This window comes from Diorhabda carinulata, chromosome 12, assembly GCF_026250575.1.
Source record: "Diorhabda carinulata isolate Delta chromosome 12, icDioCari1.1, whole genome shotgun sequence".
Taxonomy (NCBI): Eukaryota; Metazoa; Arthropoda; class Insecta; order Coleoptera; family Chrysomelidae; genus Diorhabda; species Diorhabda carinulata.
Window position 1 is genome coordinate 10,995,983 of NC_079471.1, and position 19,236 is coordinate 11,015,218.

Genomic DNA, 19,236 nt, shown 5'->3' on the forward strand with positions numbered 1-19,236 from the left:
GAATTACTCCCAACGTCTCTATCCTGTCTTCAAACATCAGTCCTTATTTGTGTCAACTCTCAATTTTTGCTTATTTTATACAAACAATATTTTTCCATTCTATACGTTGTGTTTCAATATACTTTAAGCAAAATTCATATTATTTCTATTCATATTTAATACACATACTTTTTTACTGGTTTTTTACATAAGTTATTTTACTGGTTTGATTTGAATATTCATATTCATTTTCAAGATTTTTCATTCAAATTTTTCACAATTTTATTTGCGAAATAAAATACCTCTCATGAGTTGGCTCGTATCTTAGATGATGTTTTATTTTGTTTTGAGTGGTACATAGTTGACCTGACACAGTTTTCGAGTAAATGAATTATTATATAGATATAAAACGATTAACAATACTATGGTGGACAGTTATCACTAATAGTCATCTGAAGTATTGAAAATATATATATATATATATATATATATATATATATATATATATATATATATATATATCGGTAAATTATCATTTGTATCATAAATTATTATTAGTATTTTTTTTAAATTGATATTGTGAATCGGGAATTTCCTTAATATTATATTCAAAATAGTGACATAATTTTATACATAATTTATATGATGTGTTGAATCAATTATACTAATTAGAATGGCAATATAATGACTAGAACATGAATATATAGTAAACCTGCCCTCTTTTAGATTTTAGTTTTTATATTATTATGTTGATGCAAGCTTTTGCGAATTTTTAAAAAATTGAAACCCGTATTTTCTATACGTCACGTCACTTTGGTTATACATCCTGATTATTAAGCAGCTGTCAGAGCACTGAGAGGTATAGAAAAATCAAAAGAGAAGCTTTCTGGTGGTCGTTACCCAGACTGAAATTTCGCTTAGATCCAAATTCTTTTTGACTACAATTCCTCAGTGGCTTCCTTACAAGGTATTGCATTCGATGAGTGTAAATTTTGTGAGTAGGAATATGAAACTCCATTTCACTTAGTTCTGGAATGCCTCTCCGTTTCAAGTATACGCAAGGGATACCTTTCATACCCAAAAAATGCTTTGGACAAGTAAACTATAAAAACAAATATTCAACTTCTTTAATTCCAATTGGAAGTGTAGCACTGGAAGACATAAATTTCGAGAACAGTATAATATATTTTAAAATTGCAGTGTAAATCTAGATTTAGATTATTTAGGAATTCATTTTAGTTGCACCTATACAACATAACCCCTTCATAAATCTATATGTCCATCAAATGTGTTATGCTTATAATATATTCTATTTAGGTGCTAAACAATGTCTATTTAATTTTTCTTCAACAAATTCTGCGCAAACAGAAATTGAAAAATTTAATCTGGATGGAAAGTTCTTACATTGTCCAACCTGCAGTAATTCTAACTCTACTAATAATAATTTTATTACTGCTGCTACATGGCTTTATCTAAATGTAAAGCTAATATTACTAACCTTGTGAACCCATGAACCATGTTACAGGTATTCAAATTGTTGTCCGTTATTTTCCATACATGGAATCAGACGCTGGAGGATGGATAGGACAGCAATTTTCAATGTCTGTCATTAAAATACTCAGTATTGCCTTTCATATTTTTTAATCTTGTCATGGGTCTATTAGTGTAAACGAGATCTTTTATCCCCACAAATAAAAGTCTAAGCATATTTGGACTGGAGATATTAAACTTCCACGTCCTATTCACCTATGAGGGTATGTTAGATCTAAAAAATGCCAAACATATATGAAATGATGGCAAACGTCATGTTGTAAGAAGATGTCACGACAAATTACTAAAAGGGTATGTCTTCTAAAAAAGAAGTGGCAATTTATTTTTTGAAGAGTCTAAATCGACTAACTGTCTTATTAAAAAAAATGACCAAATTATTTGTCCGCCTAGAATCCCGCACCACACATTCACAGACCAACGGTCCTGATGTTGGATCTCTTACATCCAACTGGGATTCGTTTCGGACCAGTAGTGCATATTATGGCGATTTTCTCTACCATTACTAAGAAACGCAGCCTCATCTATCCACAAAATTTGTGAAAGTATTTCAGGCACGTCGTGTATTGTTTGACAAGAATGTAGGTTTTTACTTGTATGTAATGCTTTCATTGACTGGTAAACAAATAATATTTTTAAATAATGTGAAAAAAAAAACGGAACAACTTATTTCATCAACCTACTAGACGTTTGAAGAAAAATTTCTTAAGATATCTCTGTACGGAAAAAAGATGTCGACATGTGACTTTCGCTGTTTATGTAAATTTAGTTTACTTTTAAAATTCGTACTTAAACTTTTATGCTTCTATTTAAATTTGTCCATGAAAATAAAAATATCTAAAATATAGGAAGCAACGCGCTCTAGCATTCACGTTGTTAATTAAATTAATTAAAATTTATATATTTTATATTGCTTGACAAAAGATCTTTCAAACAATATTAAGTTTATAAAAATCGGCTACGCAGAACGACTCATTTTTTCAAAACAAGGTTCACACTCTCCTCCACCTCTTATTTGAAGATTTAGACTAAACCTTGTTAAATGAAAAATGCGCAACATTGGTTAAAGAAATCGATTACCATATATAAAATGACACTTAATTGAGTAGAATTTAAAAAAATTGCTTTTTTAATTTCATACTTCTAATACGTCCTCTAATTGTCTATTTAAAATGCTGAAAATAATCTCGGAGCTATAATTTTTGCTATAATTTTTTTCCTGAAGCTTTTTAGTTGCCCACCTAGTATATAAATTGATACATTACAGGAAATAATTACAATAACATATTTATCTTTTAAAATAACCGTTGCAACGTCGCAATCCTGCAGGGGAAATTTAATTCTCATGCGAAGGTTTGGATTTTAATCAATATATTTATTTTTAGGTACTTTTATGATCCAAAACACCCTATCCCAAAACCAAGTTCTCAAAAAGTAGCAGCTTATGATAATGTTATTGAAGTTGATGACATCGACAACTTGGACGATCTCCTAGCTGATCCCGATCAGATGAGAATGCAAGCACTAGTAATGAGAGAAAGAATACTTGGACCAGCCCATCCTGATACTAGTTACTATATTCGTTACAGGTAAAATATCTTTTTCTTAATTCTTTCGTTTATTTTATCAAAATTTTTGCATAATATTTCTTGATACTTCTTTTATTGTTTTTCTAATCAGTAAATCTTAGTTTTCTCGTTCATTTTATATTACAGGAAATAAAGGCAAAAAATACCAATGAGTGTAAAAACTGTTTCATCACGCTGAAAATTGACCCGCACTTCCTTGATAAGATGCATTTTCAGAAAAAATATTCTTTACCGAAAAATGGGCGGAAGAAGGCAAAAAATATTTGAATTTAAAATAAGGAAACCATTTTTTTATTGATTTATGAGTAAAAGTTTATCAAACTTTCCACAAAAATTATCTCTCACACTTTTTGCGAACAATTGTCGTTTTCTTACATAATGCAATTAAAAGCTTAGATTTCCCGCCACCGTGGGATAGCTACAATACTTACCGGAAAGCTTTTATAACATTGTTAAAAGTCATTGTAGAGACAAGTATAAAAGTACGTTGTGTTCCTCAAGACCCTCAGTTTATTTTCCAGTGAAAGTTTTTTGTAAAACCCACCATAGTTATTAGTTTTTAATAATGAAGAGTAAGAGACCAGAAAAGAAGCCCAAAAGAACTGCATTTGTATTGTGTCGCGATAATCTTTTGACATAATTTCTATACCTAAAAGAAAGATAAATTCCTGTACTTTCGGACAATGTACTTGGAATTTTAAAGAAACGTCTGAAACAGCAAAATTTTGAATTGCACGGCAAAAAAGGAAATTTAGATGTGCCTAAGTTTTCGGAAATCCTAGGTTCTTTTCAATTACTTTATTTATAATCATGTTATTAGAAAACTTATACCCAGAGTTTGAAATTGTTACCTTCACTTTTGGAGTAAAACGCATATTAAAGATTATTTTCAACTTTTACTCCAAAACCCAGAAATTTTTTAAGAACCTTCCTGATAATAATCTGGTTATCATGTTAAATTAAGAATTAAGAATTTTATCAAGTTAAAAAGGCTTCTGTAAAACTTTGTTTAGAAAATAAATTGGGGATCTTGAGAGATACAACATACTTTGATGCTTGTCTCTATGATGTTTTTTTAACTAAGTTATTTAAAGTTTGTTTTCCCAATCTTAAATCCTGATTACATTCGCGTTTTGGTGAAAAAACGTCTAATTGAACGGAAAAAGGGCAAGAAATCGTTTTTATAGGAAATATAATAAACTTTCATTCTATAAGAACAGTTTCAGTATTCAAAATATAATAAAAAATTTATTTTCTTATTTTAAACTCAAAATTTTCTTGCATTCCGCCACTTATTTTCTGATAAACAAGTTTTTTCTTCAAATACCTGTCATGAAAAATTTTGAGTGTTTTTCTCCAAAATGTCTTTATCCTTCTGTTTTAATCAAAATTTTTAACATGTAATTATTTGCAATTCCTGTCTTATCTTTATGTCTTCCAATTTCTACATAAATTCCTTAGAATATTTTACAACAGTTCAGAATATCCAATATCTGCATAATCATATAAGCAAAAACCAAGTTACAGGAAAAAGATAAATAACTCGGATGGTCTCTTTACAATATTTTGTAGTTATAATTTTTCACTGCAGTGTCTAGCATTTTTCTTATTTTTCTATCTTCATTATATTTCCAGAGGGGCAGTATACGCCGACGCAGGTAAATTCAACCGATGCATCGAACTATGGAACTATGCTCTAGATATGCAACAATCAATGCTGGAAAGATTGAATCCGATGACACAAAGTAGTCTTTTCAGTTTTACGGAACTGTTCTCTTTTATGATGTGTGAAGAAGGTAAACATAGAGGAACAAGAGGCAGAATTGTTCCGTCTGTAGACGTAATTGAAATTTTGAGGGTGTTTAAAAAGGCTGTTAGAGAAGTGGAATTAGGTAATATCTTTAAGAACAAAATAATTTACCAATTAATGAAAAAAATTTGCTTGATTAATTTTGAATAATTTTAAAAACCAATGCGACAGACTCTTTTTTAAATACCAGTGTAATATTTTATATGAATAATGAACTCTAAAAAAAGTTAACTGATTCGGGAACCATTTGTATGTATAGTTCATCATTGAAAATAATCTTATTGTATACAAGTCATAGGAAACTTCCATAGAAAGTGAGTCAACTGTTTTTGTACAGATTCTAATGGGCAAATAATGATATTTTGAATTTTTTCTTTTAGCAACACGAACAAATAGTTCCTACAATTTGCAACAACGATCTATATAAAGATACCTACCGGTCTTTATGCATTTTTTTAATAGTTCAGATAGTTAAGCAATTTTAAAATAACATCAAATACAGTTATGCGTTCAAAAATACGTTTCAAGTAAATGCGGGGAGTTATCTAATTTTTTTCATCAAAAGAAATTAAAAAAAATATATGAAATATTGGTGTTATCTGTAAAATATGTTGAATTATCTAGTTGACTAATTTACTGGATAAAAGACTTATTAGCTCAAGGAGTAAATCATGAAGTTCACATGGTTTTATTAACTTAATTTTAGATACTGACTATTTTCAACAACTGCAACTGTTTAAATCCCCTTTTAAATTTGTCGCCTTCTAGTATTGAGTTTATTAGATAAATTCCCCAATATAAAATAAAAACTTAAATTCATTCATAATTTCTCAAGCAGTATTCTTTCATAACTTTAAATCAATTTCCAAATCTCGAAAAAAAGTGAGGATTTCATCTATCTATGGAAACTTGCGTTGTGGCTGAGTTTCAAAGACGAATTAACGGTTTTTGAAAGAAAAGGTTATAATTGATTGCTTGATAGGATTAATTATTTCATAATAAAACCAACTAAACAAATTATCAATAAAATTTTAATTGAAAGCTACAGTGATTCACAGTACAAGGAGCAATCAATTCTCACAAATTTTGTAGTAAAAACCTTCCCATTTGGAGTAATAAAAAGAAATATAGTATATTCTCTTGTATTGTAGATATTTATTGAAATATATAAATTATTACACTATTAATTATTATTGTTATAACAGTTATAATAATCAAAATTAAACATTTGTATTGTAACTTCTACAATGGTAATTACAAAAAAAATATATAATTTTAATGAGAGGGATGTACTTGATGGATTGTAAGAAAAATATCAATATGTGGCTTGTAAAGAATAATCGTAAATCTCCCCGTTCTGCTCTTTTTTCTGTTAATAAGTTTGTAATGTCACTAAAACTTTTTTCGACACCATATGACGAGGGAACAGGCGCTCAGAAGCTTTTGCACAATTCCTCACTGTCCAGGATATTTTTTGGGTATTCCATATTCCTACCTGGAGCTAAAATTTTTGGTACCTTCTTTTACGTACGTTTGAATATCCGTCATCGAGGCAATTTTTGGAGGAAAATTTAATATTTTCTTCCATAAATTTCAATCTATTAAAAAAGCTGAAATTGCACTCTTTATTTTTTCCCCTTGTAATTGTATATTGTATATTAAATTTTTCTAACAACTTTATCAAATATCCGATGTCAGCTTTAAAATTGATCTGGTTATATTTTAAATCAGAATTTTTACTTTCCAGAAACTATTAAACTGAGACAAAAAGTAAATAAAACCTTCGGACAACCAGCGTACTTCAGATGTAACAGCAATCATTGGAAGTCTTCATCATTTTCATCGCACAATTGTGCAAATGAGCTGGTACTCAATGCATTGCTTTTTATTTTGTTAACTGTATTACGTCTAGTATAATTCTTTTTAGATGGCTTTATAACCCACAATGTCACCCGACTATGGCAGGAGCTCCATCTGTAGCCACAAAAATTACTTTTGCGAATGCGATCGATTCGTCTTTAAAAAAACACTGTGGAATTTGCAATTTTTTACAAGTAACAATCACTGCGCTTTTTAAAATATTATCTGCCTATATTGATAGGAGAAGTCAAGTCAACATTTTAGTTATTCTCTATCAAAACCAAATCAATTTTCATGGACTTCCGCTTACGATTGTAGACCCCATTTTTTTTCACGCCCAACGTAGACTCCCGTCGAGTGTCACGTGAACCGTGGTCCACCTACACCACTTTGGGATTCACGGATTTAAATAATGTATTAGTAGTATATATAGAAAATACTTTACTTAAATGTGTCCTAAAGAGTGAAAAATCAAGTTAAAACTTGAATATTAGTTAAGGGTATTGCTGAAAACAGAATTAAGAGAAAATTTGAAAACTTAAGAATATTGTAAAGTGCCTGGGAGGTATCATGCTATATATAAGATAATACAACTTCAAGAAAGTTTAGAAAAAAGTATTACCAGTATTCCACTAGTGGGCGTACATCATAATAACACATAATTTTCATTTTTCTATTATAAATGTAAAAATTTTAGTATAATTTATTCTACTAATCACAATCTTTGAATCATTTTACCTGAGTTTGCTTCAGTCCAACAGACCCATTAGTGTTTTGTCAATTATATCTAAACTTCTTAAAAAACTCCTAATACGCTGAATGAGTTCCATTTTAAATGAAATGCAGCATTACCAATTTGGTATCCGCCATTCACATTCTACTCCCCATCAATGCCACAGAATTGTACATAAGATCAACAGATATCTCGAAGAAAAGAAAATATGGTCCATCTGTATTCCTTGATATAAGTCAATCCTTTGGTAAGGTGTGGCACAAAGGCCTCCTTTTCAAAATAAAACATTACCTTCCATCTAACTTCAAATTATTCAAGTTTTACTTAATAAGTAGACAATTCAAAACCAGAATCAATGAGACCTCATACCCTTTCCTGATCAAATTTGAGGTACCACAAAGCAGCGTTCTGGAGTCATTATTTTATTTTTCATTATATACATCAGATCTTCCTACAACAGAAAATACTGTATTTGCGGAATATACAGTTATTTTATCCAGTTACAAAGATCCAGCAATGCGATAGCAGCTCACCTCTAATAATACTTAAACCTTTTAGAAGATCGTTAGTGGAAAATAAAAATAAATGAACTCAACATTAAGTTTGTGAAAGGATGTCTATAAATCACTTTCAATAACGTAAATTTTGCCACCAAATCGAGTATTTCTTTCTTCCAAATACTTAATGCAATAGTGAATGCACCTTGGTGTGTTTCGAATGATACTTTTCATAAAGATCATGGCATATCGTACATAACAGAAGAAATCCAGAAGCATAGTACCAAATTTCGTGAACGACTAGAGAAAGACGATTCTCTATAGATCTTAAATGAAATATAGACTTCACTGGAATAGGTCTTATCGTACCATTGATGAATTTGGAGATACTGAATTCTACGCCAGCCAATTAGCTTATAGAATACCTTTTGACTGTAATTGCTGATTTTGTACAAATTAAAAAAAAATCCTTTCAAGTTTGATTTTTGAAACCACTGGTGTTATTCTGAGCTCCAACACTACAGTATTTTTTGCCTAATTTTATCTTAACTCTGTTTCAATTAATTTTTGACGCCATGACACGCCAGTGTTCACAGTTTTGATGCAGTTTTTACTTTTCAGTTTCTTTTATTTTTTCATACAAATCACTGTCGTGCTTAAATAACTTATTACGTTAATTACTTTTATGTTTCAGGAAATTTAACCATAGAAAGATTGTCTAATTGCAAAGGAGATTTGAATTATCTAACTAGAGTAATGGTTATTACTCTCCATTTAGCGTGTTTGTTGACTAAACTTTTAGATCACCGTACCAGCAGCGAAGAAGTTACCAGGAACATTTATCAAGTGATATACCAATTGGTGAAATTGAAAGTTAGAGCTAGATCTGGAAGAACCATATTACATTTAGCTTGTTGTAAAGAAGTTGCAATTTTGGGAAGATATCCCGCTTGTCAATTCCCATCATCACATCTGGCCGAGGTAAATTGCTTAAAGTATTGTTTATAATAATTCCAAATGTATATGAAAATGTCCATTATTCTTAATGAATATTACCTATAATTACTTCTAGTTGGAATATTAAAAATGTTGCGCATATTATGGAAATTTAATCCTTTGTATATTAGAAAATATTTATTGCACAACTTTGAAAAAATTGGTTTGCATGAGAAACTACTATTCTATTCTACTATTCCACTAGTTCATAATAAGTCAAGAATATTTTTCTATAATTAATGCAAAATTTAAATATTCCTAATCTTCGATATTTTTTTATTGCACCTGTCCTTTTTCACTTTGTAAAATAATTATTAGTGGTTGGTGGAAAACTACCTCAATAATTTATAATTCAAGCCTATTTATCGAAGAAAACGAAAACATATTTACGCAAAGTGCACGTGATCAGGATTGAAATCGCCAAAGCCGAGCATGTAACAGGACCACACTTAAGAAATCATTTGCATTTTCATACAGCAGAGTGATAATATAAATCTTAAATAATTAAGCACAATACAAAAATATACAATGTAAACGAGAAGTTTGGAATATATACAAAGTGAATGGCCAAAATATGGAACATATTCATTTAAAAATTTAAAAATATGTGTATTGAAACATTAGAATAAAATCTTCATTTTTTACCTCAATAAACACATTTTCTTATTCCCCATCAGATGACATTGAGCTTCCACTGTCGACAACATTTATAATAAGTGGCTCAACTTGCACATCAATGACAATGTTTATATTCCATATTTGGATTTCAACCTTTTCCTTGGCATACTAAATATGCTTTTTCCGTTTATCAGGTGTTATTCTTTGAATATCTTCATGAAAAATTTGAATGTTTTATTTTTGCTGCAACATATTGTTTCATATCTGCCCAGATCAACTGAATGGAATTGAGTTCACTACGGTAGGGCGGTAAACATAAAATGTTTTTATTTTGTTTTTGGCCATTTAATCAATAATGTTTGAGTTATACTTATTTTTATGCTCTTTGACAATTTCTAAAATCTCTGCCTAACCATCGTTTCATCAAAATCGATATTTTTGGTAGTAAGCCATTCTTGATTACCTGCTTTTCTTATTGCCATTGTTGGAATTTTCTCAAGTTTTCTCGTGTGATACGAAGCATGATTAATATGACAACACAGTTCTCGTCAAGCTTTGGTAGAGTTTTCGAAAATCAATTTTCGAAAATTCATTAGTTTATCACATTGTCTATCTTTATCGATTCTAGAATCTTTAGGTGAATTATCAGATTCTCTAACTTTGTCTGGATTAGCCTGGGGCTGAAAGCTTTTTAATCTCACTATGAGTGACGGGATGCAGATTTAGTAGCGCGTCTGAGGCTGTAGTGAAGGATGTTGACGTGACCCCATCAAATTCCCAAACAGATCAGTCTTCACTAAACAAGCGATACATATGTGATAATGGGTTTGATGACTGTTTGGAATACCTACAATACCATCTTAGGCTTGTGAACAGAACTAGTGTTATTGTGTAACATGGCCTTTAAAATTTCGTCTTTGCTCGGTGATTTATGGGACTTGAAGCTCTCGATCGCAAAGTTGTTTCTGTTTATTAAAAAAAAAGTATGCCAGAATTTTGCTTCTCCTGTAAGAAACATTCGACCCTACTTACAATTTGCTCACCTGATTCTCTGCATTTTTTATGATTTTCTTACCCATTATTGGAATATTCTCCGATTAGCTTTTTGAGTAGTCCAATTCAAAATACGTCATATTTATACTATAGGTCTTTTCAATGACTGCTACCATAATGTTTGCGTACCTGAAGTGAAACAAACCTGCATAGTAGCTTTAAAGAAAATGTGAAAGTTAACAAAAATTGTTGTGCACAAAAAGAACTAACACGACAAAACTAGTTTATGATAGAGATTTATCATCTGTCACTGAAAATGCATATATCTTATTTAAAAGTGAAAATAGAACCCTATTTTTAGCCCTTTGGGAGTATGTACTTGTGAATTATTGTTTGAAGCAACTTTCCTTTTTCTACAAAAAATGTTTATTGCAAGAAATAACATAAAAAAATAATAATAGTTGATTACCAAAATTTATATTTAAGAGGAGGATGCTGCCAATACGTTTCGTTCTTTAGTCCATTATGATTGTATTTTCATTTTCTTTTTCTATATTAATTTTTGCAGTAAACTTGAAACATTATAATATTTTTGACTTTTTAAAGGATAGAATCACAAGCCCAAAATTGAGGATTGTACCTGTCATTCAAAGTTAGAGATCACGTTTTCATGTTGAAGGAAGTCAATTTTAAATTATTTTGCAATATCCGGTAACTGAAACAATGAATTCATTTAATTTGGAGTTTACACACTGTTTACGAAGCTTGCCCCTCATAGCCATAAGCCAAATATTGAGAATTTTGCAGAATTTTCCCTTATCATAGCGAACATTAGTCAAAAAAAATTTACAGTAAGAGAAGACCTATTCACTATTGTTTCTGTTTGAGGAAAGACACTACTCTATATTAAAAGTGATGAAACTAAATTTCCTAGTGTTTATTGGATTTTACATTTTTTTAAGTAAATTTCTCTTACTCGCATTTGTAATTATTTCTCAAAGAGTAGCAGTTCTAATGATATTTTAAAAGTTCTGTCGAATTTCTAATATTTGGTACCTAGGTAAGATATTATCTTACTTTTTTATTTGGTATTACAGGTATTACTTAAAGTAGGCGCCGATCCTAATATAAAAGACGACGATGGGAACACTCCTCTTCATTTAACTGCTATGACGAAACCTTGTCCGTCATCAGTAGTTCAAGTGCTACTCGCTAACGGCGCCCACATCGATACCGTGAACAACGCAGGTGAAACCTTCGTTGATCTTCTGAAAGGTCAACCTGTGCATCAATTAGTTAATACGGCTAAATATACGAGACTGAGTTGCGCAGCAGCGCGAGTGATAAGACAGTTCAAAATACCATATAGAGGTAATGTACCTCCTAAATTAGAGTCCTTTATAGCGTGCCACTGATTTCAATAAATTTAATTGTGATTTATGTAAGTTTTTCCTTTTTTTAAATGTCTGTAACATGTGAATTTTATCTGATTTAAGATTCTTTGTATTTGTAAAATGACATTTTGTTGTTCAAAAACCAAACGCGATTTCAGAAAAAATGCAGAATATGAATAATGCTTTTTTATTATTATTGTTTAGAGAAAAAATAATTAAATCAGAGTTAATTTTTTCCTATCATATATTTTTCACGTTTCAACTAAATAAGTGATTTAGGAAATAAGTTATTACTATCATTAAAACAAGTTTAGTGTTCAATATATTTTTATAATAATTGCTCTCGATTTTTCTCCGGCCGTTCTTTACTCTCTAATAATTATTTTTTTTTTCTTATGAGAAAACATTGAAATTTGGTTCTGATAGAGATTTTGAACTATTCTCCCATGCTCTTTCTTGAGATGGAAAACGTGGATCTTGCACATTGATTATCCTCTCGAGGGATTTTGCCATATACAAGATTTCTTTCGAATTAAATAAGTATCTTGGAAGGTTCTCAGAAAAGAGTTTTGGTGTGTCATAAGCCGGTTGTTAAAAGTCACCTTTTTACCTACTAGACTAGTCTCGCCTCTCATTTCCCTGAACACGAGAGTATCTAGGGTCTCTAACAAAATTGATATAATTATTCGTCGATTGCTTTTGAAGCTGCTCCATCTAGTTTTGTACTACCTTACGAGGTAACAACTGCGAACTCGAGAGCTTTCCTATTGTCACAGCAGATATAATTGTGTATGTTCTATATTTTGCAAATTGCATTTATTTTTTCTTGGAAGATTGTGGCTATGAGACCGAGCCTTGGAGTCTCCTCCGTTTTTGGCCCATCGCTACAAAAAGGTTCTTCTGTTCTTAATTGTGTAACAGACCCATCTGTGTACCAAACGGGTCCTTTCGGGCTAAGGAAATTAGGAGAGTCATATTCCTAGTACGACCTCTCAGGACAGATGACTTAAATTTGGTTTTGAAATTTTGGGGACGACGATCACACCCTATGGCTTGTATCTTATTTCTTATTATTTTAGGACTTTGACCAGAAACCTTATCCATTAAGCTCAACCACAAATTGTCAATAATCATCGTCCATCCTTTTTTCACATGGACCACAAGTTAAGTAGTTACCAACTTCGATCTTTAGACTTAAGGGATTAATTCTAAGGGCGCCCCGCTCTTTGTTCCACCAGGTCACTGGTTCTTACAAACTCTACTGTTAAGAGGGCAATCAGCTTCATAGGCTTGCATGATTGCGTCTTGCACTCTGAAGATGCACCAGTCAGTGACCCTTGGAATCCTATAGGACTCAGGTCACTGAATGGAATTACTCTTCAGGAGAAGATAATTTGACATTGGCCTAAGATTGTGTCCTTGGAACAAACCTGTCAGATAGAGACTACTTTCGACAGCCCAAAGTCAGATCGTTAACCTCCTGTTTTCAAGGGAGGCCTTGAAACGTATTCGAGAAGAGTCGATGTTATTTTTTTGGTATAGGAGCTGCAGTAATTAATTAAGACCCTTACCTTTTCTGGGTGGGACCTCTTCCTGATCATAAGGGAAATAATCAGGTCTTACCATTTGTCTGGTTTTTGTCCCTCCGACCAAAAACCACTACAACTGCCAGGTCTCTGGTACACAGTTGGAAGATCTTGATCAGCCGCAGTTTCCTTTTGATGAACAAGCTGGATCTTGGTCCAAAAGGTTAATTGTCGTGAAAAATTTGTCTACATTTGACTTCTAACCCTCTGACTGGTCACATTAATTCAGTGCTCATGTATCAGATATATATATTGGTCCGCAACCTTAATAGGCTTCTACTATAGACACCTGAGGCGACTTGGCTTGGACAGTTGTGGGGATATGAGGACCCAATGACCATGTTACTGGTCATTTATGGATATACCCTTACCATTTTTCCCTGGTGGGGGTATAAATGAGGAAGATCCGGCCGTGTAACGAAGTCAGGGCAGATTTTTCTTATAATAATTACAAAAATTTTATCAAATTTAAGTTGTATTGAACAATAAAATCATTACCATTATACATATTTTTCTTAATTTTATAGTGGATAACAAATATTGACAAATCATATTCATTCTTGTATTTTTTTCTGAAATATTGGTTGATTATTTATCATTGCACCAACAGTTGATATTTACTAAAGAGGTTTATTTGAAGAAGACTCTCCTATAATTGTCCTTTAAAACTTGACTAGACATATAAAAATAATTTGAAATCAGAATGGCCATGTTTTGTATTTTGTTACAAGGACTATGAAGTTAAAGTGCATATAACTGTTAAATAGAGCAAGGTTCAGAATTTCTTAGTTTCTAGGCTATTTGAATGTTTCAGTGAAATGTATATTTTGCTGAGCAAGAGTTTCAACATATATATATTATTGTTTAGAAGTTTCATTATTGAAATAGAAAAATAAATTTTAATTTGAAAGTTTAGGATTGTTTGGTAACAATTTTATTACAGTACACTTAATGAAGGCTACATTCTAATATAAATGATATCGCATTAAAGTAGAAGTGTAATTGAAGAAAACTTCAAAATCTTTACGTTCCTAAAAAGGACATAACTTTGTAAAATAGGAAAAAACTTGAAGCAGACGTTAATAGTGAGTCACACAACTATAACCATTTAAAATAATCGTGAGTCCATAAGAAACTTTTCTGCCATAAAAACTATGCATTCAACCCCTCAAACAAACAGTGACAATCGATATGAAAATTCAAAGACATCACTCTACCCCATCTGTGACTCTCAAGGTGGTCCGAATGAACCCCTAGGTGTCAATTGGAGAACTCGACAGTGGTTTAAGCAAATTTCCATTGTTGTTTGGGAAAATGGTTGAAATGCAGTAGCAGGTGGTCCATTGAGCCAGTGATATTTTGAAAGTGATCCACGAGGAAAAAAGTTTGAATCCTCTAGTCTACACAAGTAACACTAGTAGCAAATTCAAATACTGTTGCCACTTAATGAAAAAATAAGTTCATTCAATTACATTGAAATTAGCCTCTGTTAATATTCATGTTATCCGTATTTCACTTATATGAGCCTCAAGGCTCAAACGCTAAGTTGCTAAAATCGAATGCACTACTCAGAGATTTTGAATTGCAAATTGCTAATATTTGTTTTCGATTTTTTTACAATACGCCCTAAAGAAACTAGTGAAGCATTTGAATCGAAAAAATGTGATATAATTGTACTATGTAAAAAAATATGCACAGATATCGGCAAATATTTTTGACTGTCTGTCTGTTGATATTCTTATAAGTAAATTATTAAAAAAATCGTACAAAAATACTGAATGTTTAAAGTTTAGAACAATATTAGGTCTCCTTAGAGTTTCTAAAGGTCCTCATATTTTATTTCAAATAATAACGAATCACTGAAAAAATCTTTACTTTTGATGATCTTTGTATTATTGCAAAGTCAAACCTAAAATGGGAGGCTTATATCTCACATTTAGTAGCAAACTGTAAATTTTTTTGTACATGCAATGCAGGAAGCATTTTAAGATCAGACCTCTGATACAGGTCTACACATCATTCATATGATCTAAATTTTAATATCGGTTGTTTTGAAATCAAACTTCAAAACTTCAGCTTACGACTCTCAAAGAACGCCACACACGTACCACAAATTATCATGATTATTCTAACATAAATATCCTCAATTCTTCCTCCACGAATCATATATGGGGTCATTTCAGGAAGATTTTCAAGGTAAAATGTGTCCAAGAAAGATCTTTCTTAGAAACTGTTCTTTATTTCCAAAATCATGAGGTAGTATTATTGTTTAAAAATAGGCTAGCCATTAACAGTGACCTTCATGTAGAGCGTAACTATCTTTTTCAAACAATATTCTTTTTATGAAAAAATCTATTGATTTTTGTGTATTATATTTTAGGGATAAAAACACTACCCAGTAGTCTCAACTATACAAAACATCTGATGATGTAAAATAAAAATAATTCATTGGTGTATTTATATATAATTTGTAAGCGACAGAAAATTAGGATAAATAACATATATTGTGTGTTTTGCTCTACTGTGATTTACTCAATTTTGAAAGAAGGAATGAAGCACAGTAAAGGTCATCACCACTATAGTTTAAAAAAATTCTAACCTGTAATCAAAATAATCTGTAAATATTTCTTATAAAATGGTATGGATGAGCTAAAAAATATAGTTTAAAATACTGTTGACAGATCCCACACTGATATATGCTTATATATCGATTTTTTATAAACATTTGGAAAATATCTGTCATTATTAGTTGAGGTCTTTGACCGGCCACTTTACAGTGATCAGTTTCTTCAAAGCGACTATTATTTACAAATTGATTTGGTGCTTCTTTTTCCTGTTTGGTTATTACATTTCAAACATGTAATCAAACCATTGTAAATAAAAAAACTAATTCATTATTGTCATAATTCATAGCAACAATGGGGCTTTTACACATATAATATAAAGCAGAGATACACAATAGAGCAAAAAAATACATTTTTTATATTTTTATATTCATCTCTAATTTAGTTACTAAGGCGTTACGTCTCTTTTCAATAGATAGTATAAATGTAACATCAATATGTAAAATTTAACCAAAAGTTAGAACGTAGCTTCTAAATTTATGTTGTCACTTATTGCCATTTAAATCTAAAGTACTTCATTGTCTTTGTGGAATTTTGCCATCAATATTTAACTAACTTCCAATTAATCTATTCAGTTGAAATTTCGCAAAAAGTATGACGAACCAGCGGTTAGATACAGTGTGAATGAAAATGCATTATTCAACTTTCATAAATTTTTTATTTCATTAATATAATTTCAAGAAATTTCAAGAAAAAGATTCGTGAAATTTTATGAATTCACAAGTTTTATATAATGATTTTTCATATAAAAATTTTAATATGGATTATATCTTTTTTAGAACCCAGAGGTCGTTTAATTTCTGATGGGGAAAAATTTAAATCTACTCCTAATCTTCCAGTGGAATTTTTTATTAATTTTGAATTATGTTAATTTAAAAAATACTTTACTTCCCTAAAACTCAAAAAATATAACAATTGTGTTGGTGCTGAATTGTGGAGAAATATATAGAAAAAACAGTTTGCTAAACAAATCTTTCAAAATTAGTACATAGGTATATGACGGCCCATTCATAAATTGTCACATATCAAAAGAGGAGAAAGGACTAATGAAGTGTGACATTGTGTTACAATTAGTCTGTCATCGAAACAACAAAAACTAATTTTTAAAGTGCTGAAAAATTCATGGTATGCTAGTAAATCATGTACAAAAGAATAAAATACGAAAAAATGATTAAAAAACTGAAATAATTTCAAGTTACGTTCAGTAGTGTATTTCTTGTTCCTTATGGTTATATTACATACAAATACATCAAGGACAATGCAAATCCGGGAGGAACTTGTTTTATATATATTTTATTATTACAAATGATTAACACAATACAATACAAATGTGATTTTATAAGAGATAAATATTTGACAATATCTTTTGTCACTGGACACTTTATTTTGTTATATAACAATGATACCTATTCTGTTTGATTTGTGAATTTATTTAAACATATATTAATATTTTTCAATGATATACAAAATAAATCAAATAAGCAAACTCTGGTTGCTTAGAAAAGATAATTAAAAATAATCTAAAAAGTATAAAGGGTGTCTAATAACTAGTGGTTCATATACCTGAAACTAGAGAAATGTGAAACGGAACTAGGTTGATTAATGTGTAGTAAAGATTTTTTCAGAAATTATTAGTTTAAAAAATGATGGGAACCAAAATTTTAGGAGAACACATTGGTGTTAGTGTTTTATTGAATACATAGCATTCAATCGAATTCTTAGACTAATCAGACTCTGTAGTGTGTTTCTAGTTAAATCTATAGAATCGACATTATATTTGAAAAAAGTTAGTTTAAATTTAGCTAAATGAATGTTAGTATGTTATCAATACACAGAAATATCGTTTGTTTCTAATTTTTTCAAATATTTTTGCTGATAAATATTCTTGATTTTAGGTATTTTTAATTGTAATAACTTTGAATAGATATATCTTTAATGTTTCTATCTATTTGAAAAGCAATTACAATTGAATGAGACCTCAAATTGAGACAATATATCAGCAATATAATTATTTGTGTGTGTATGTGTGTGCTTATGTATTTTTCTGGAAACAAGCGAACGATGTTTTTGTTTAAGATAGTTTTACTTAAAAAAAAAGTGTGATTCAATGAGTGCTGAGTATTTACATCTATATTAGCTATATGAATTTTGTTATATATTAAATAAAATATTACAACTATTAACGTTTTTCATTTCCAATTTAATATCATAGTTTTAATTGGCGAAGTTAAAGAAAAAATGTGTTGAAGAATATGTTTCAAAGATGGCTGCAATTGGAGGAATAGTTAAGGTGACATGGGTTGGAAAAAAAGCAATAATGAACGCCGTTGTCATTTAGTAAGTAAGAGGAGCTCTTGGTTTCAATCTCCATGCGCTTTACTTTATTCAAAGCTTATTTTTTGGTTTTTACGTTTTTAAAAAGAGGCAAGTTTTGGTCTCAGATTTTTCAGTATTGTCAGTAATGCTGATGTTTTGACACCATTACTGAGGTCATACTTGCTAGTATCATAACTTTGTTTACATCTGTTACCTAATCTGCTTGATCAGTTATTTTTATTAAATTGAAGAAACGAAGCTGTTTAATGGTACTACAGCAACTCTCATAATTGCGACATGATTTTGAAGAACCAAATTACTGACGATATCTCCTACATCTTCTCTTTCGTGGCATAACGCCAAAATTTCTTTTTGTTTATTATATGACTTTTTAGCAAGTTTGTATGAATCATTTTCACCGCAACTGCCACTCTATTCGTATTCGTATTGAGAAATGGACTTTTCATTTTTGCTTCAGGTTCTTCGCAAGTCAGGCAACCGTCTACTGTGACCCACCAAATCTGTATCATTAAAATATTTTCTGTAATAGTCATGATCGGTAATGTTCATCTATAGCCGCAATAGCTTCGTTTGGTAAAACATTACCTCGATTACAATGTTTCCCTCGTTTATCTTCAGGTAGTTTTCCCTCCGATTTAAGGGAGGTAAGCCGAAAAATAGCCTTACTTTTTA

General features: G+C 30.6%; 1 protein-coding gene across 3 annotated transcripts in view; it reads left to right on the top strand.

Annotated features, from left to right (window-relative positions):
* Positions 1-18,406, top strand: part of LOC130900321 (protein fem-1 homolog CG6966) — a 131,158-nt gene extending 112,752 nt beyond the window's left edge. For all 3 annotated transcript variants that reach the window (XM_057810846.1, XM_057810847.1, XM_057810848.1), the window contains exons 6-9: positions 2,913-3,116; positions 4,752-5,008; positions 8,711-8,997; positions 11,721-18,406. In XM_057810846.1, coding sequence (XP_057666829.1) covers positions 2,913-3,116; positions 4,752-5,008; positions 8,711-8,997; positions 11,721-12,038 — 1,066 coding nt within the window. In that variant the 3' untranslated portion in view covers positions 12,039-18,406. The remainder of the gene's footprint in view (positions 1-2,912; positions 3,117-4,751; positions 5,009-8,710; positions 8,998-11,720) is intronic.
* The last annotated feature ends 830 nt before the right edge of the window (positions 18,407-19,236 follow it).